A 21,617-nucleotide genomic window follows, 5' to 3' on the forward strand; every position below is an offset into this window, starting at 1 on the left:
TTATTTTATCCTGAGTAAATTATACTTTTGTTTATTTATTTTATTTTAGTACTGGTCCTGGAGCTTGAACTCAGGGCCTGGGTGCTCTCCTTGATCTTTTTTCCTCAAGACTGGTGATCTGCCACTGTGAACCACAGCTCCACTTCCAGATGTTTGATTGGAGATAAGGGCCTCATGGACTTTCCTGCCCTTGCTGGCTTTGAACCTTGATCCTCAGATCTCAGCCTCCTAAGTAGCTAGAATTACAGAGATGAGCCATTGGCACCTGGCTTAAATTATGCTTTTAATATTTAATTTTCTATTGGGAAAAATACAAATGGGGAAGTGGACACTATTAGTTAACAGGGGCCTGATATAAATACATTTTTAAATTTGATAAATTTAATGTATTGATGCCTTTGTTTCAGTGTAAATATAATATAGATTATAAGATCTCCATCCATTTTGTATCTTCATAGTGCTATAATCAAACCAATTCCACAGGAAGTTAATTACAAGACTACCAGACCCTGGAATGCACAGATCTCTCTTTTCAAGATTTAGCTAGGTGGCAAAAATATGTCTAAAATATTCAAATCCAAATGCAAATGGATCCATTCAGTCCTCTGTAGTATTGTAGTCCATAAAAAAATATAGCCTCTTTCTTATACCAGTCTAATTCTAGTCACTGATGTGTAGTGTATCCAAACAATGGAGAATATCCCTCATGAAAATATCAGTGACAGCAGAGAACAGATGCCAGTCAATACAATGTGTAAATTGTTCCAAACTTATTTTACACCAAAGGATAAAAATAGGAAGGAAAAAACCTTACCATCTGCAGGCACGCAGCCTGAACCAAAAGATATATCATCAATAGCTATGACTTCATCCTGTTCATAAGTTGAGATCATTTGACCTTGAAAAACAACCTGCACAAGAAAAATAAGGAACATCACTATTTTGTAGAGTTCTAAGAGGAAATCTCCAAATAAGAAGCAAGGTACTTCCTAGAATTTCTCTGATGACCATATAAATTCCACATAAAATGGATCAGAGCAAATATTCTCTAAGGTAAAAATATGTGCTTCTATGCCTGTAGCACCAATGTTTGGTCATGTAATGTGTTTGTGAAAGGAAGTAGCATTTGTCTGGTTTCTACTCTACAGCCCTTTTCCATGTTTAGATTGTAGGTGTTCATGAACTCATCATGTACTAGATCTGTATCCAAGTCCTATTTTGGTTTCTAGATCTTGTCATGTTAGCACTGTGCGCCACTGGTTCTTCAAATTGTATTCACAATCACATTGGATGAGATTGTTTTAGCCTCTTGCACATGATTTTCCATAGGTGAAATAATATTGACTGGGTATGTATTGTTCAGCAACATACTGTTAAAAGAAGACTGATTAAGCCAGGCGCTGGTGGCTCATGTTTATAATCCTAGCTACCCAGGAGGCTGAGATCTAAGGATCGCAGTTCAAAGGCAGCCAGGGCAAGAAAGTCTGAGACTCTTATCTTCAGTTAAACCACCAGAAAACTGGAAGTGGTGCTGTGGCTCAAGTGGTAAAGCACTAGCTTTGAGCTGAAGAGCTGAGGGGCAGTGCCCAGGCCCAGTTCAAGACCCACAACTGACAAAAAAAAAAAAAGAAGAAGAAGAAGACTGATTACTATATCATAATAGAAAACCAGTACAACTCTCTACCAAGAAGAAATATTCTGATATCTTAACCAGGAATTTAAAAAGAATACACTTTGTATTTTCTTATTACCTATGGTAATAGGGGGACTATGGGCAATATAAGGCCTGAGAAATCATGGATTAGAAGATTCAACAGATATATATATATATATATATATATATATATATGCTTCTGTGTACTTCTTGGTGATTGCCCGTGGCTGCCTGCTTGTACTGATAATTTTGTACGGCCCATGAATGATGTTATCCAATACTGTCTAGCAATGTCCAAGTGGCCCGTGGCAGAAAAAGTCTTTATAAGACACCTATAAGAAATTGGTGTATCATTAGAGAGTTTTTTCTCACACTCACTAATAAATAGCAAAGAAAAATTATTTATTGCTTTCAGGGCAATAAAATGAGAGCTGTGACTCTATGGTAGACCCTTGAAAACAAAAAAAGCTGAGAGGCAGAACCTAGGCCCTCCATTTTTTCTGTTCTGTATATGCCTATAATCACTCTGTGTGTGTGTGTGTGTGTGTGTGTATGTGTGTGTGTGTGTGTGTGTGTGTGTGTGTGTGTGTGTGTGTGTATTACATTTCATCATCAATGGTTTTTTTCTTCCACATTCTCTCCAATGAAGACCTTAGGGCTTCAACTGGCACCCAGGCTGAAGATATACAAATTTGTATAATCTCTCTCCTGAGCTGTCCTTTCATATCTCTGCAACCTGGAAAATATTTTCACCCAAATGACAGGAGTCACTTTGATTTCAGAATATGCTGGTTTTGCTTTTCCAGTTGAACCTCTTAATTCACTCATTTTCTGAAAATGGTACAGCAGACTGCTGTATGCAATGCTGAAAACTTCAAAATGACCTTTAGAATCAATCTCACATCCAATCAGCCAACACAAGAACCGAGTCAGTTCTGGTTTTTCTTCCAGCCCTATTTCCACTCCTGTGGGCTCATGCCTGATCTACTGAAGTAGCTTTTCAATTACCTTCTTGCCTTCATCTTGCAATAGGTATTTTGTGTTTATTAGGTTCTGTTAAATTACATGCTAACTTAGTCTAAGTAAAGAAAAGTTATGTGAACACTGGCTGCTATTTGTACCAAGTAGCTGAGCAAGGAACATTATTTTAGGGAAAGAATCATGTGTCTATGTGCAGGGAAATTTACTTATGGGTCACTGTGGTTACAACACACAAAATCCCATTAGGCATAAGTAGTCTAGCTAAATAGATTTTATTAAGAAAAGAATATTTTTAAGGGATTTGGGTTAGGGTCTGGAAAGTAGCTTAAAATAACTGTGATCCAGGTCTCACAAAGAGTGGTAGGCATAAGCTCTGTTTTTTGCAGTAGTGATATTTCTAAAAAAATGATATCTCACATTCTGTCTTTGCTCTAACACTTTAGGAATAAGGTTTTTTTTTTCTAAACTCCATGTCATATAGATTGTGTGAGGAGAAAGTTTTAAAAAGGAACAAAGTAGTGCTCCCTAATAAACAAAGTAAAAGAAAGAAAAGTAGATAAAAGGAAAGATAATGGAGTTAGGATATTGGAACATCACAGATTTGAGTCTGCACTGATCTAGTGAGAAAATGAGAAATTTATTTCTCCCTAGATTTCTCTAGGGAAGGTAGTCTCTGGATGGAGATAAGGGTCAGAATTCAAGACCCTTGGTTGAATGTTAGAGGAAGCTGTGATGGCAGCTAGACAGCAGACAGCAATCCACTTAGATCACATTAGTAATTACATGACCAGAAATTCTTATAACCATGTATCATGTTAGAATATTTTTAATTAGTATATTATTATTAATTATTCCCCATTAAACCTTTGAAAGACTAAAAAAGAAAATAGTAACTTCACCCTAACAGGTGATCATGTAATAAATATCCCCAAATTAAAACATTAAAATGTCTCACTCTTGAACAAAAGCATGAAGGCAGAACTTTCTTGATGAAGATATAATTTACATGCTTTTTTATCAATGCTTTATCTTTATTCATGTCTATTTTCAAATAGGAAGTTGCTGAGAACTCCCTAGCACTTCTAATATAAAATACCAAAGAAATAAAAAGAAGCTTCTATTAAAAATGTTGCTCTATGTTACAATTCAGGCACTGGCTCATTCAGTTTAAAAATTCAAGCATTCAACATGAAAAGTATACTGTATGATATGCTTACTGCCAGCTCACTAATTGTTGTAAAAATAAAAGGGTAAGTAAAGTGGGGAAGGATTCATTTGAACTTGGAATCAAATTTCTCTTGCATCTTCAGCTCATTTTATTTTTTACCTTCTTAAAAATTTAAAATAATACTAAATTTTATTATGTATATTTGTTTTTAAATGTGATTGTAATTAATCAAAATCATGCAATTACATCATTTTTCATCTAACAGAAGACTTAAAAGAATACTTAATAATCACATAAAGTAGATTTGACCAAATCTGGAAATTGGGATAGTTTTTCCTCCACATTACAAATCCTTTAGTGCTTAAGCATGATAGAGAAAACTACTATAACTTACTGCTTAGTTCATACCTAAAACCTACCCTAGATTCTAAACTGGTATGAGATCTAGTAGGGTTACTTCACTTTTTAAAGGTCATAATTACCAATGAGATAAACCATCTTCTACACCAGACACAGATGAAGGGACAATTAGAGTATGTGTGCAAAAAATTAAATATAATTCTTTTTTTTGTTTTTGTTTTTTGTCCGTCGTGGGGCTTGACCTCTGGGTCTGGGCACTGTCCCTCAGCTCTTCAACTCAAGGTTAGTGCTCTACCGCTTGAGCCACAGTACCACTTCCGGTTTTCTGAGCTGTTTATTGGAGATGAGTCTCAAGGTCTTTTGTGCCCCGGCTGGCTTTGAACCTCGACCCTCAGATCTCAGCCTCCTGAGTAGCTAGGATTACAGGCATGAGCCACCAGTGCCTGGCCTAAATATAATTCTTTACATATAAGAAGTACTAGTTATTATTATTTAAGCATGTTCAGAAATTTTCTGGAATCCTTCCAACTTTACTGATATCCCCTTTATTAGTAATTAATTTCATGTTGCAATGAATACTCAGATACTAGCTTACTATAATTTTATTAAGCAATGGATTTGATTTACAGATGAAAATGGCAAAGCCTCTTAACAGCCTGCTCCATGGGGTTTATTCCTTCCTTTCTTCTATCTTCCTTATTATCATTTCTCCCTTCTTTTCACTCTCTTCCCCTCTTCCTTATTTCCTTTCTTTTTAAAAAAATACTGGGGTTTGAACTCAGGACTTTGAGCTTGCTAGGCAGGTATTCTACCATTATACACCTGGTGTGTGTGTGTGTGTGTGTGTGTGTGTGTGTGTGTGTGTGTGTTTGTGTGTGTGTGTGTGTGTGTGTGTGTGTGTGTGTAGCTCAGTGCACTGGTTATTTCTGAGGTAGCCTCTTGCTTTTTGTCCATTGGATTATCTATCATCAACCTACTTTAGGCTTCCCATCAAGGTAGGGATTACAGATGAATGTCATACCACCCAGCTTCTTCCATTGAGATAGAGTCTCATTAGCCTTTTCTCCCTAGCTAGCCTAAAACCACAATCTTCCCAATATCATCTTCTTACATAGCTTGAATGATATATGAATATCAAGTCAAAAAGTTCTCACATATATGCTGGGACTGGTCTCAGACCATGATCTTCCCAATCTCAACCCCTAGATACCTAGAATTACAGGTGTTAGCCAGTGGCACCTGACTACCAGAGGCTTTCTTGAAAATCCACACTAAGCTGGGATCTAGCTGGGACTGAAACACTCTATTTGGATATTTCTAAAAAAAAATACATATGGACTTAAAATATCAGAAGTCAGCACTAAAGGGAAATAGCAGAAAATAGAATAATCCTCATAGGCTTGTTAGTTGATAAAGCAGCAGAGACTGTGTGAAGAAGATACTGATTACAATGTTCACTTAAAGATTTTCATGAACAAGATACTGGATATGGATGTCCATTTTACAAGCACAGCATATCTCTGTGGCCCACAAAACAAAAGCAAGAGACATCTGCTTACTTGCTGATGAGACATAACTAAAACTTACCTGTAATTTCAAAAGATTGGTGTAATTGAAGGATCCCAAGAGGGTCATACAGTTTGCTAATTTTTACAAAGCCTTTAAGATAAAAGCACTGCTTTTATATCAGTAATAAAGAATCTGAAGAAGTAAATTAATATACTACACAAGCATCTACTTTGGTTGGACCTACAGCTGTATTTAAGACTCTCAAGTGAATAACCTCACCAAATCATCTCTAGCTATGTTGCTCTGGAGATATCATGCACTGGAATTCTAAGTTTATATTTATTCACTGCACATATTTAGACCAAAAAAATTCATGATAGTTGGGAATATAAAACTAGAGAAACAAGGACGTTAGTTCCTTCAGACGGCAGTAGGTCTCAGCTTTGCAACATTCAAATCTGTTATTCTACTAAAGAGACTGACCTAAAGACACAACAGCTGGATGCAAAAAGGCATTGAAGCTGCTGGAAATGATATAATATCTTTTAGCATTGGCTATGTTTTACAATTGAAAAGATGTATAATTAATAATAAAGCATCTACATAGGTAAGATTTGCATCCTAATTACTCAAGTTTATATAATCATGGAGAGAGAACACAATCTAGCAAATTCACCCTTGAAGCCTGGTCAATGTGGATCAATCTTCATGAAGGAAATCTTGGTTTTATTGTGTTATTGTTGTTAGGAAAAGACAGGTTGAGATGAATGTAGTGACTCATGCCCATAATTCTAGCTACTTGGGAGGAAGAGATCAAGGAGTCTAGGCTAGCCCATACATAAAAGTTTCAAGACTCTAGGAAGTGGCGCTGTGGCTCAAGTGGTAATGTGCTCATCTTGAGATGAAGAGCTGAGGGATAGCATCCAGGCCCAGAGTTCAAGCCCATGACCAACCAAAAAATTTCAAGACTCCATCTTAACTAGTGGCTAGATATTGTTTCTTGTTTCTGTCACTCCAAAATATAGAGAAGCACAATAGGGGTCACAATGATGTCCCAACAAAGTGTAGCTAGCCCACAAATAAAATAAGACACTATTTCTTTTAAAGGAACAAGTAGTGTAGCTCAAACACTTATCTAGTCATCACAAGGCCTTGAGTACAAGCCCTAGTACTGCCAAAAAGGAAAAAGGAAAGGGAAGGGAAGGAAAGAGGGAGGGAAGGAAAGAGGGAGGGAAGAAAAGAGTTCAATGAAACCCACAAAAATGTTAAAAATGAGTGGGGAGAAGGGAGGCTGGTTAAGAAAGAGTAATATAGATGGGGTAATTTTGATCAAATATATTATATACATATTATAAGTTTCACAATTAAACCCTTTGTACAATTAGGTTTTGCTAATAAGAAATGCAGATAAGCCAGTGCCAGTGGCTCACAGCTATAATACTAGCTACTCAGGAGGCTGAAATCTGAGGCTTATAGTTCAAAGGACAGAGAAGTCTTTGAAACTCTTATCTCCAATAAACTACTCAGAAAAAGCTGGAAGTGTCACTGTGGCTCAAACAGTAGAGTGCTAGCCTTTAGCACAAAGAGGCTCAGGGCCAGGGCCCAGGCCTTGAGTTCAAGCCCCAGGACTGGCACCAAAAGAATAAATAAGAAATAAATAAACAAAAAAGAAAGAAAGAAATTCCAGACAGACCTATAGAAGAAACTTCTCTAGAGCTATTGGCTGTCAGGAGAATTCACTCTGTAAACCACACTCCACAAAAGCCACAGACTTCTGCAGGACACAGGAACAAGTAAGATCTTCCTTTATATGCCAAACAGCTTCTCTTAACATGGTGCTAGGAACTTCCTCCTGTGTGCCTCCCAAGTACCTCAAGTAAGTCTTTCTATAGCAAAAGAATAAGAGTCTAGCACGGTGACAAGTGCTTGTTAATTGTAGCTCTGCAGGAGACAGAGATGGAAGGATTAAAGTCAAGGCCAGCCAAGGCAAAAAAACGTCAACAAGATGCTATTCAATATAACTGACTGGGACTCTTAGTGCATGTCTATGATTCCACATACTCAGGAGACAAAAGTAGCATAACCTCATATGGAGGCTATCTCTAAACAAAAGTATAAGACTTTAATCTGAAAAAAAAAATAAGCTAAAGGCAGAAGAGCTAGTCATTTTAACTTAAGTGATAAAGCACTCTCTTAGCAAGCACAAGGTCCTGAGTCCAAATGCCAGTACCATCAAAAAAAGAAGAAATAAAGAGAAGAATCAATCACTGATAGAATGACTTTAATGCAGGGCACTTAAGATTCCCTTCAATGATCATTATTAAAGTATGAAGACATACTGCAGAATTCTATTTCTAACTATATAATTTTCTTTAAGTCTATCATTTAAGCATCAACTAAATGATATTTTTTAATCTTTGGATATTCTTTTGGTGTAATAATGATTGAGTATTTTAAATTATAGTGATTTTATGAGACAAATTAAGAAAATAACTTATTCTTATATCTTATAACTTAACCTTTATAACAGAGATCCAACTTACTGTCCATTGTTTCCTTCTTATTCATTCAAAATAGCTGAGGATAAAACTGAATAAATTCATTCCTTATATTTCATCAAGAGCTAAATTTCTCACATTTCAGATTTACTATTTCATAACAAATTTATAAATCTGATTTTATATTATGACAGATGATAAAATAATCATAGATGAACTAAATTGTTCCACAAACCAGATTTAGAAAGTAAATTTATTAGGAATAACATATTTTAAGTTTCTCTCATTCCTAACTGAAAAGAAAAACTGCTTTGCTATTCCAAATGTTAAAAATATGTAGTACTTTCCCAAGAACTCTTGTAATAATCATTAGAATAATTTCTACACTGTATAAGTTTTATTAGGTGCATAAATAAGTTCATCTTTTGTAGGTTTGCAATTTCAAAAATTATTTAGGAAAATAAAAGCTATGCTGATTTTAATTTAACTGTGAGATGAATATGACAATTATTTCAGTAGTATTTGGAATTAGTATTTAAATCAAATAGTCACCTCATTATCCAACATTATCCTCTTCTTTCAAAAGTACGAGCAAAATTGGGAATAAATATGATTCTTAGGGTAAGTAAATGAACATAAAGAAGATGCTTTAAAAAATAAAGAGGAAGGGGCTGGGAAGGTGGCTCAGTGGTAGAGCGCTTGCCTTGCATGCCTGAGGCCCTGAGTTCAATTTCTCAGCACCACATAAGCAAAAAAAAAGAAAAAAAGCCGGAAGTGGTGCTGTGGCTCAAGTGGTAGAGTGCTAGCCTTGAGCTGAAGAGCTGAGGGACAGCACCCAGGCCCAGAGTTCAGGCCCCACGACCGGACCCCACCCAAAAAAACAAAACAAAACAAAAAAACCCACCATTTTATAAAATAAATAAATAAAGAGGAAGAAAGGCTCAAGAAATTTAGGTCAAAATAGAGTGTCATACATCAATCTACCTTAGAACATATCAACTTTATTTTATAATTCAAGACTTTGTTATAAATGTGCCTTTTAGAGTGACCACCCATCTAAATATGCCCAGGACTGTCCTCTTTCAGCATTTGAGTATACTGGAAACCCCTTGGTCTCTGGAAATGAATTAGCCACTTGACTTTTAATTCATCTGTATTAAATATACGGCTGTTGGCAGGTGCTGGTGGCTCACAGCTGAAATCTGAAATCGGAAGATAGGAGTTCAAAACCAGCCCAGGCAGGAAAGTCCCTGAAACTGTGTTTTTCTTTCTTTTTTAATAATTTTTTAAATTTTTATTGTCAAGATGATGTATGTAGGGGTTACAATTACATTTCTTGTCAAACTTGCTATACCCTCCCTCATTTTCTTCCTACCTTCCCCCTTCCTATCCCCTCCCAAGTTGTACAGATCATTTCCAACAATTGTTTTGTGAATATCACTGTTGTACTGGTTCCCCCTTTGTCCACTGTCTCACAATTTTTTGTTCCCTTTCCCTTCCCTAATTCTGATAAATGTATATATAATACTCAGGGTACCAAAAAAAATTACAGTGACAACAGGGGATAAACCATAGGGGGAAAAAAGACACAAAAGAGAAAAGAAATCACATAGTACATTAAAAAAACAACCTGAGGCTCTTATCTCCAAATGACCACCAGCCAACTGGAAGTGGAGCTTAGCTCAAAGTGGTAGGGGGCTAGCCTTGAGCAAAAGAGCTCAGGGGCAATGCCCAGGCCCTGAGTTCAAGGCCCACAACCAGAAAAAAAAAGATAATGGCTCTTTTCACATTGCCTATCAAATGGCAAAGACATAGTGACTCTACTGTGCATACCTGAAATCTCTGTGAGCTCTGGATTGTGATGACATTTCTTTTCCATTGATCTTGTAACCCAGCTGTGTTTTGCCATATGTGTTGAACAGGACCTCCACGCCTAGTCTGAAGACCTACCAGCAGTTTGCCACTTGGGTGACTGAAGAAATCATAAAATGTAATCTGTGAAAAGCAATTAATACCAAAACAATCATAATAAAGGAATTCTCAAAGGTAATGAAGTTTTCAAAATGGTGTGCGATTGAAAATAACTACCTGACAAACATGCTGATCATCTGTTGGAAGAAAAACTCTGCTCCTTAAAGTTGAGGAAGTAGAATCCAGTCTGGATACCAGTGAGAGGTAGTAGGCTGTGAGAACAAGTCAACGTGTTAGATTCAGAATGATTGCTAGCAAACTCACCCTAGGTATGTACCAGTGCCCATTCAGGCTCATATATACATGGGTCAATATAGTTTGTTTATTTAAAGAATGGAAAATTAAACCAATGTTTTTACATCTTGAAATAACTAACTGGAATCATACTCTCTATAATTATGATGCACTACCATCCACAGCCAATGTTTCACAGCTGTTAGAAAATTGACAACCCTGAAAGACATTAACCTAGGGAAAACATGATACTGGGACTGCTCACAAAAATAAGCACTCCGGTGAAAAATCTGCAAAGACTGTATTTACTGTGCTTTTGCTCAAGGGGTTGAACCAAATAATTGTGGCTTTCCCCAGAAATAGGTAAAACAACACTGAGCAATGTTGTTCTCTTGCTTGCTGTAATACAGATTATGCCAGTAATTGGAACCATTTGGAAGCCTGTAAAATAAATGCTAAATATCTCTTGAGTTTTCATAGATTTCAAGCAAGAATTATAGTGCATCATCTGACAACCACTGTTTTCTCCTACTATGTTTGGCATATTGCTGCTTGCTAAAAAGCATGAAATGGGAAGAAGTGATACTGATAACAGTTATGACAACCTATCTACCCAAATTATTCAATGACACCTTAAAGTCAGATTAGAAATCAGATCTAATCATCACATCATAAGAACCAATAGTAAAATTTAAAAATATAATAAACTTTTTCCTCACTCTTATTACAAAATTGCACCCTAATTAAAGAGAAAGCAGTGACATGAATAACAGTTTGTAGATGTAGTCAGATGCATAATTGAAATCACTTGTATGAAGATTATACTCCTCAGAAATATTATATAAATATAATTTAGGTAAGGAGCTGGTAGAACAGTGGAACAAGTGGATGGTCATTAGTTTGCTCTAGCAGTGGGTAAACAAATAATGAACAAAAATTATCAAATAAATATACTAATCAATCTGAATATGATATCAAATAGTAACAGCATTTAACAAACTTTAAATTGCTATTTATAAATATATGTTATTAAAAGAACATCCAGGAGGCATGCAAGAAAATAGATTTCAGTGACATTACTAAATCAATGTTTTTCAAAAAGTTTTATCTTAAAAATGGAATCTGATGCATTACATTTTAAATAACAAAGCAATATTTGAGATAGATCCAATTACACAATAAATTATTTAAATATCAGAATATTTAATAAACGATGTCATTTTTGTCAAATATTAAATAGAAGTTAATCAGGTTAGAGAAGAAAGTAGAACTTAATTTGAAGATAGAGATGGGGATGTTGCTCAATCATAGAGTGCTTGTATAATATATGCAAGCTGCTAGGTGCAGAACCTTCGGGTAGTCTAAGCCCCACCAAAATAAACAAAAAATTCTTTTTAAAATAATTTTTATTGAGATTAAGTGATTATATAAATTTTACTAATTACACAGTATTGTGGGATAGTGATACTTAGTTAAAGTCACAAATACATTTTAACCTTCACAAGGCAAATTGTCATTATCATGGTCTATAATGTTTGTGAATTCTATGAGCTTTGACAACTATTTCTTTCGCATTGGGTGATATGTACATTTCTTTCCTTTTGTTTAGTGTAAGCTGTTCCCTCTTTCCCTCTCATTCCCTCCCTCCCATTGCTGCCCTTATGTTGCTTAGTTCATTTTCATCAATGTCCAGTGTAGCCGATGGGCCCTTCTATTGTATATTTTCCCATTTCCCTCTGATTCTGTGCCCTCCTCCTAGCTTCCCTCAGATGTGCATATATATATATATATATATATATATTTATTATATATATTATATATCATATATCTGGTCAAGGACATGAATCATTTAGAAATGATAAGACAAATTGAGTGGAGGTTTTTTGTTTCTCGAGTCCTGTTAACTTTGTCATATCTCCTTGCATTTTGAATTTAACATTCAGATATCAGGGAGACCATGTGCTGTTTGTCTCTCCATTCTTGGCTTACCTCACTCAAAGTGATTATTTCTAGTTCTATCCATTTCCCTGCATTCTATCCATTTTCATTTCTAATGGCTGCATAATATTCCATTGTAAATAGGTACCACAATTTTTGGATCCATTGATCAGCAGTGGGACATCTGGGTTGTTTCTATATCTTGGCTATTGTGAACAGTGCTGCAATGAACATGGAGGTGCATATGTCCTTGTATTCTGGTTCCTGTTGCTCAGGGTAGATGCCTAGCAGTAGTATGTCTGGGCCATAGGGGAGGTCTATATTTACTTTTCTGAGGTACTTCCAGACTGTTTTCCAAAGTGGCTGTATGAGTGTACATTCCCACCAGCAATGCAGTAGGGTTCCTTATTCTCCACATCCCTGTCAGCATATGTTGTCTGAATTTAGAATGTGGGTCACTCTGATTAGAGTAAGGTGATATCTCAGGTTGTTTTTATTTGCATTTCCTTAACCATTTTTATCTCTTCTTCTGAGAAGTCTCTCTTTATCCTCCTCGCCCATTTAATGTTTGGTTTGTTAAATTTGGGAGGGATTCGTTTCTTGAGTTCCGTGTATATAATGGATATTAGGCCCTTGTATGATATATTCCTGGTAAATATTTTTCCCAATTAGTTGGAGGTCTTTCTAGTATAGAAAGACATAGTAGCTATGTCTTTAGCTGTGCAGAAACTTTTTATTTTTATTTATTTATTTTAGTTAGTCGGTTATGGGGCCTGAACTCTGGGCCTGGGTGCTGTCCCCCAGCTTTTCGGCTCAAGGCTAGTGCTCTACCACTTAAGCCACAGCACGACTTCTGACTTTTTCTGCTTATGTGGTGTTGAGGAATTAAACCCAGGGCCTCATGAATGCAAGGCAAGCACTCTACCACTGAGCCACTTCCCAGCCCTCCCCCCCCCCATATTTTTTAATAGGAAAAGAGTTTATTTATTAAAGAAGTCATCTGTGAATCACTCTGGTTAATTTAGCACACTTGGCATAACACTTTGGATTGGACCATGCTTTCTTTCAAATATCAGGTAGCCTCTATAAGCATACACCTAAGGGTCAATTCAAGTAGCATTTCAAGAGCCACCAGAGCACAGGAAGAAGGGATTGCCCATCCTCCCAGTGCAACAGCTACTTTCTGTAAAGATGACACTATTTTAAGGTAGTCTAATTTGTCAAATCTCTCTCCAATTTGTTGTGACCCTGGGACTTTGTTCAGGAAGTTCTGCCTATGCCTGTAAGTTCAAGTGTCTCTCCTACTCTGTCCTGAAGTAGTTTCAGAGTTTCAGGTTTGATGTTAAGGTCTTTAATCCATTTTGATGTTAGTTCATGGTAACAGGCTAGGGTCCACTTTTAGTTTTAAATAAATTCTGAAGCAACCTTGAAATTATTTGATCTCAAGATATTCTAATAATAAACTGTGTTCCTTCAGGAACACCAAAGTAAGCAGGAAAAGTATAAGAAGAGGAAGAGCATCAGGAGGAGGAGGAGTAAATAGCATTAAATATATATACCCAATAACAATATCTGTTTTCTGCCTTTATTTCAAACTTGGTGACAACTGTAAGATATTTTCATTTTTGTTTTAAGTATTACATTACATTTGACTCTACATCTTCTAGTATGAGTATAAAATTGAACTTATAGATGGGTTATTTTCTTAGAGAAGAATAACACAATAGAGAAGGTTTTCTTGTTTCCCAATGATGTTGTTACTTATCCATATAAAAAAAGGGAAATTTTTAACAACTCAACTTTCCCATATGTTTATTCCACTATCCAACCCTCTTTCCTCTAATCATCAAGAAAATATGAAGTTTTTGGATAATAAAATACACATCCAATATTCTCCCCACATATATCTCTTACTATGTAAAGCAGCCTATTATGCTTCTATTACACACATGTGCACATACAGCATACATATGCACACACAACCTACACATAAGCATATACATACATTAGTGGCAGTAGCAGTATGATCATATTTCCTATTACTCTTTATACCATCCCCATTTCAATTTGCTTTATTTATTTTTTGGTGGGGCATGGCCATAAATTCCCATTCTGTACCTAAATGCAAGAAAGCAATTCAGGGCATGTATTTCAAACACATTTAAAACGATCTCCTGCTAAAGTGTTAATTATTAAAATGAAAAAATAAAAACATAACTATCACAACTTTATGCACAGTACTAATTTTTTTCTCAGTAAAACACTGTAAGGAGCGCTAGCCTTGAGCTGAAGAACTGAGGGACAGCGCCCAGGCCCAGAGTTCAGGCCCCATGATCAAAAAAAAAAAGTAAGTTCTTTTTTTTATTACTCCAACACTGAGTAAGTGTTGGAATAAAATCTGGATGACACAAAAATGAAATACATAGCCGGGCGCTGGTGGCTCACGCCTGTAATCCTAGCTACTCATGGGGTGAGGTCTGAGGATCGCGGTTCAAAGCCAGCCCTGGCAGGAGAGACCGTGAGACTCCTATCTCCAACAAACCACCAGAAAACCGGAAGTGGCGCTGTAGCTCAAGTGGTAGAGCGCTCGCCTTGAGCTGAAGAGCTGAGGGACAGCGCCCAGGCCCAGAGTTCAAGCCCCACAACTGACAAAAAATGAAATACATAAAATATAAAAGTAAGCCAGGCGCGAGTGCCTCATGCCTGTAATCCTAGCTACTCAGGAGGCTGAGATCTGAGGATCATGGTTCAAAGCCAGCCCACGCAGGAAAGTCCATGAGACTCTTAGCTCCAATTAACCACCAGAAAACCAGAAGTGGTGCTGTGGTAGTTCAAGTGGTAGAGCACTTGCTTTGAACTGAAGAGCTCAGAGACGCCGCCCAGGCCCAGAGTTCAAGCCCCATGACTGAGGAAAAAAAAATATGTATTATATATATTATACATAAATATATTATAGTATATATGTAACGAAGGTCACAAATAGTTTTGGAAGTTACATTCAGCAACATGTTGGTGGACCTATTCTATCCAACTTTGATCCTAAGGCAAAATACAGTAGAGTTTTCAGTTTCACTTTGCTCAATTATTGATAAACAGATTTGCATTTCCTTTATTTCCCAAATTCTGAGTGAGAGATGAGACTAAATGTGAGTAGGAGAAACATAAATCCTATTGCATGCTACCAACTGTCTGAAAGGAACTCAAAAAGGTAGGCATTTTAACACTGAAATAATATCTATTCTCAGAAAGATTTCCAAAAGGAAGAAGCCTTTGTTCCAGAAACAGATCATCAAAACAAGGATCAAGCCCTGAAGCAAACAGAGGTTAAACTACTAAGCTTTCTAAAAAAAGAGAAAAGTGTGTTTTTCCTAGATAGAAATATGACTTAGTTTAGAAAAGAAATAACGATCCTGTGTGTAAACTCTTTCAAATTGAAATTTATATTTGTTCCCTGTATATATTGTTCCCATAAAGACATTGCTTTTATTTCATACTTTTTCATTATACCAACAACCATTATTAACCACTAAATGTTTTTATGAAATCTTTACCACCTAAAAGATATCCTCAAGTAAAAAAATCCCTAAAATTGCTAGCGAGCTCTCTGTGAATGCAACCATATATCTTGCTTCCGTGACAATGGTGGGGGTGAGGGGTTCACTTTTTTGATCATAAAACATATAACAAAATATGAAGGTATGTCAATGAAAGTCACAGAGTAAAGACCTCTGAATCTTTTCCAAAAATCATTTTGAGAAACTGGCAAAACTGAATCAACTTTTCAACTGTTTTAGAAAGCAAAGATCTACGGATACATAGAGAAATGCAGATTAAGAAACAGCTAAATCTCCATTAAAACCATAAGATAGTGTTTTTTAACTCGGTCTGGTCTCTTGGCCCACATCTATTTGGAAAACTATCACCCTGAAACAGTGTAGATGTCATAATGACAGGATCTGAGTAGTTGACTGAAAGACTGAGATGAAGATCTATATATTGCCTTATTTCTGTTTTCAAACACTTGGGAGTCCAACAGTACAGTTTATCTTCTCTTTTTTAAAAGAAAAAGTAAACCATACAGATTTTCATGGAACCAAGATAACCATCATCCCTTAAGAGTAGAAAGTTTATGAACCTTATGGGCCAATCCTGAAAGAAAGCCTAAGAAGAGAATGAAAGAAGAACAGAAAAATAGTGTATGATACTACAAGCTGCAATTTTGAAGAAGAAAGATCCTTAACAGATTACTCAAGACCTGTAGAATGGGATGAAATAGAGTTTAACCCAGTATAACAGCCACAGTTAAAAGAGATAGTAACAGAAGATGTTATGTGAAATTCCAATGTATTCTATAACTTCATGAAAAGTGAATACAGATAGTTACCAGGAATTGATGAAGCTAGAAGTAGCATATAAAAAAGGAGGGCTCAACTGAGTCTACTTCTTCAGCATGAAGAAGTAGAGATACCAGATACATGCCTGCTCCTTCCACCAGCTTCTTCCAGGGCATTCCCCTTCCTGGTCACAAGTCACCTTCCTTAAGAAAACCTCAGCCTATGGACCAACAACTTGAGCAATTTTTTATTCTTCCTTTCCTTGGAAATGGTGTTTCATAGTTTCTATCTGACAGAAAACTTTCTGGTCTTATACCTGACTACTTCATCACCAAAGTTTACAGATGTATGTCTACAAAGAAGGCTTTACTCTAGATCTTTGCCCCTGTAGGCAAGCTGAACATATGGTATAACATCCTGACCTTGTTCCGTGGTGTTATGATGATGATGTTTCCAGCATCAGTGAAGCTGATGAATCTCTTGAAGTCACAGATCAAGATAAATTCAGGAAAGGGTCACATAGACATGTGTATCTGACCATACAAAATAGTATTAATCAAAAATGAACTCCAGGAAGTGGAAACAAAAATTGATTTTTCTTTGTTGCTGTTTATGTTTTCATTTCATTTCATCTTATTTGTTTGTTGATCTGTCTTTGGGTGGGTATGGAGGGACACAGAAATGGAGGGATAACTTGAAACTCTACTACTAAGCCATAGTAATCAAAACAGCTTGGTACTGGCACAAGAAAAGACCTAAGGACCAATGGAACAGAACTGAAGACCCAGAAATGAACCTACAGACCTATAGCCACCTAATCTTCGATAAAGGAGCCAAAAAATAGAATGGAAGAAAGCCTCTTCAGCAAATAGTGCTGGCAAAATTGGATAAACACCTGTAGAAAACTAAAGTTAGATCCTTATACATCACCCTGTACCAGAATCAACTCCAAATGCATCAAAGACCTCGAAGTCAAAGCAGATACCCTGAAAATATTACAGGAAAGAATAAGAGAAACTCTAGGTCTCCCTGGCACAGGTCGAAATTTTCTTAACAAAGACCCAGAAACACAACAAATCAAAGAAAGGTTGGACAAATGGGATTGCATGAAACTTCAGAGCTTCTGCATGGCAAAGGACATAGCAAGCAAGATCAATAGAAAGCCCATGGATTGGGAAAAGATCTTCACTAGCCGTACAATGGAAAAGGGTCTGATATCTAAAATATACTTAGAACTCAAAAAATTAAATCCCCCAACAACAAATCCTCAAAGAAACAATCATCCAATTAATAAGTGGGCTAAAGACTTAAAGAGAGATTTCTCTGAAGAGGAAATAAGAATGGCCAATAGACAACAGATGCTGGAGGAGATGTGGACAGAAGGGAACCTTACTGCATTGTTAGTGGGAGTATAAACTTGTTCAACCACTTGGGAAATTAGTATGGAGGTTCCTCAAAAGACTCCACATAGAGTCAGCAATCCCACTTTTGGGCATTTACCCAAATGTTCACAAACAAGACCACACTAAAGCTACCAGCACAACTATGTTTATTGCAGCATTATTTACCATAGCTAAAATATGGAACCAACCCAAATGCCCCTCAGTAGATGAATGGATCAAGAAAATGTGGTATATATACACAATGGAATTCTATGCCTCCATCAGAAAGAATGACATTGCCCCATTTGTTAGGAAATGGAAAGACTTGGAAAAAATTATGTTAAATGAAGTAAGCCAGGCCCAAAGAAACATAGGTCCCATGGTTTCCCTTATTTGCAATACCTAGTATATGTCGAAGTCAAGCAGAAAAGGTCAGATAAGTTGATGTTAGGGAAATGAACCCTGAGATATGTATTCAAATGTTTTTTTTCTTTCATGCAATTATTTAAAACACATTTATAAGATTATTTCTTTGTTGCTTTGTATGTCCCTCCCCCACGGTATAACCCCTGCTTTCACTGTATTTGATGTTGTTATAATTTGTGGAGGGGAAGGGGAAAAACAAATGGTTTAAATAGGGATACAGGTGGACCCATTGCAACAATGAGATGTACAAGTCGTTATGTGGAAAACGAACTTTACAATTTTGGGGGTGGGGGGGAGTGGAGGATGGGATGGGAAGGAGAAACAAAGGAGGAGCCTAAAATGCTTGATAAGAAATGTACTCATTATCTTGCCCATGTAATTGTAACCCCTCTTTACAGTATTTTCACAATAAAAAAAAATAAAATAAAGTAAATAAAAAATGTTTTAAAAATTAAAAAAAAGAATGGCCAATAGATACATGAAGAAATGCTCAATGTCTCTGGCCATAAAAGAAATGGAAATCAAAACCACATTAATATTCTAACTCACTCCAGTTAGAATGGCTATCATCAAAATCTCTAATAACAACAGTTGCTGGAGAGGATGTGGCTAAAAGAGAACCCTACTGCACTGTTGGTGGGAGTGTAAACTTGTTCAACCACTCTGGAAAGCAGTATGGAGGTTTCTCAAAAGACTCCACATAGAGCTCCCCTATGACCCAGCAATCTACTTCTGGGCATTTACCCAAATGATCACAAACAAGGCCATACTAAAGCTACCAGCACAACTATGTTTATTGCAGCATTGTTCACTATAGCTAAGATATGGAACCAACCCAGATGCCCCTCAGTAGATGAATGGATCAAGAAAATGTGGTGTGTGTATAAACACACACACACACACACAATGGAATTCTATGCTCCCATCAGAAAGAATGACACCACCCTTTTGTTAAGAAAAGGAAAGACTTGGAAAAAAACCATATTAAGTGAAGTAAGCCAGACCCCCAAAATAGAGGTCCCATGGTTTCCCGTATTTGCAATAATTAGTATGCATCTAGGATAATCTTATCAGATGAACAGAAAAGGTCAAAGCCATGTACATATGACCATATAAGATGATTCTAAACAAAATGAACCCCAAGATATGGACACAAGATGTTTTTCTTAATTGTTGTTTTTAATGTACTATGTGACTTTTTTAAATTCTTTTGTATGTTCTTCCCCCTATGGTATATCTCCTATTGTCACTGTATTTGATTTTGGTATGCTGCATTTTATATATACATTTTTCTAATTTGGAGAGAGGAAGGGGAATAACCAAATGCTGAAGCAAGGACACAGGATGATCCATTGAAACAATGATACTCATAAGACACTATGTTGGAAATGAACTTTATCATTTCTAGAGGGGAAGAAGTGGGGGGAGTGAGGGAGGGAAGGGATAGTAGGAGAAAAACAAAGGAGGAGGTAACAATGTTCGACAAGAAATGTACTCATTACTTTACTCATGTAATTGTAACCCCTCTGTACAGCATCTTTACAATAAAATAAAAAAAAGAAATGGAGGGACAAAGGTGAACAAATGCAGCAGTGATACTCATTAGATACTGTGTGAAAAATGACCTATACAACTTGTAGGTGGGAATGGGAGAGAAAAACTGGGAGAGAGCAAGGAAAGGGATGATATGGTCCAGAAAGAAATATACTCTTTATCTGACTTATATAAATATAAACCATCTGTACATCACCTTTATGGTAATAATAAATAAATAAATCATAAGTTACGCCTGATGGTAGTATTGAGAACAGTGGCACTGAGAGATCAAATAAATAAAATGAGGATTGATTTATGCACCAGGATGAAAATGATTGAGACGACACTAAAGGGAAAAAGTAATGTGTTAGTATAAAATTTGCAGACATGCCTGGAAAGTCAAGGAAGAGTAAGAAGAACAGGAAGTTCATCATGACTTCTCTTCAAGTCATGGTGCTTTGAATGGCAGGTCAGGAAATCCCCGAGGAGGCCAGGAGACATAGGAATTTCCAGAGGACAATAAAGAAAATGATGCTGACCAGAGAGGTACAGAGGTTTGAAGTACTCCCACCTGGCTTAATCTACAATTCAAAGTGGACAATACAAGTACAGTTCACCACTGCAGAGAAAGCCACAGCAACCATCCTTGCCAAGCTACAGGCCACTAATGCCAAAGTTGAGGAGTCAAATATATACAAAAGTAAAACAGGTAAATAAATATAGGTGGATGGATATATGGGTGGAAAATAAAGTTGAGTTCATCAAAATTATACAAGTTAGAACATAAGTGGCTTTAATGTCCTAAAGAATGAAAAACAAAAGCAAACATGAGCAACTAGAGGAATTAAGACTATGTAAAAGAGAAAAAAAGAAATCATAGAGATTTGTTACCAAAGTATGCTACTAAATACTGCTCAGAGTCACGAATCTATATCATGCTAGCTTTTAAATAGAGAATTTTTTTCTACATTACTAAGTAAAAAGATATTTAAATGTTGAAAATTCAATTATAAGCATGAATGGACATCAAGAAATTACAAAAGTTACTTTTCATGAAAACTTTGGAAATTTCAGTATTCATTTTCATTGCTGCCATAACAAATTATTGCACAATTAGTGGATAAGCCAACACAAATGTATTGTTTCATAGTTTCTGTAGGACCCAATACCAAGAACAGTGTAACTGTGTGAATCTTTGCTTAATGTTCAAAAGGACAAGGTTAACATATTGGCGGGCTGGACTTTTTCTGAATGGATAAATCCACTTTCAAATTATTCAGGTTGTGGACAGAATTCACTTCTCTGCAGCTGTTAAGACTGAAGTCCTTATTCCTTTGTTAATTATTAACACATGATGTTCCCCTTCTGAAGGTGCCCACATCTGTATCTTATGGTCTTTTTTTTTCCCCATCTCCAAAGCCACAATTGAAGTCAAGACTTCAGAGTATATCTCTCTGATAATGACATCTTCTGCTTTTAAGAGATCATGTTATATGTAGGGCCAAGATGAATATTCCAGGATAATACTCCTGTTTTAAGATCAGCAGATTAGTCATTTAGATAAACTTATGAAGTTCCTTAACAGCAGTGTCTATGTTTGACTGAATAACTAGGGTAGGGAACATC

The 21,617-nt window shown here is 36.3% G+C and overlaps 1 protein-coding gene across 1 annotated transcript in view; it reads right to left on the bottom strand.

The window, feature by feature from the left end:
* Malrd1 (MAM and LDL receptor class A domain containing 1) overlaps window positions 1–21,617 on the bottom strand; it is a 462,193-nt gene that overhangs the window by 418,173 nt on the left and 22,403 nt on the right. The window contains exons 3-5 of the mRNA XM_042686149.1: window positions 10,259–10,353; window positions 10,004–10,165; window positions 815–911 (exon numbers count right to left, since the gene is read on the bottom strand). Of these exons, the coding sequence (XP_042542083.1) occupies window positions 815–911; window positions 10,004–10,165; window positions 10,259–10,353 (354 nt within the window). The remainder of the gene's footprint in view (window positions 1–814; window positions 912–10,003; window positions 10,166–10,258; window positions 10,354–21,617) is intronic.

The sequence above is a fragment of the Dipodomys spectabilis genome, unplaced genomic scaffold, assembly GCF_019054845.1.
Source record: "Dipodomys spectabilis isolate Male_0828 unplaced genomic scaffold, ASM1905484v1 ptg000096l, whole genome shotgun sequence".
Lineage (NCBI taxonomy): Eukaryota > Metazoa > Chordata > Mammalia > Rodentia > Heteromyidae > Dipodomys > Dipodomys spectabilis.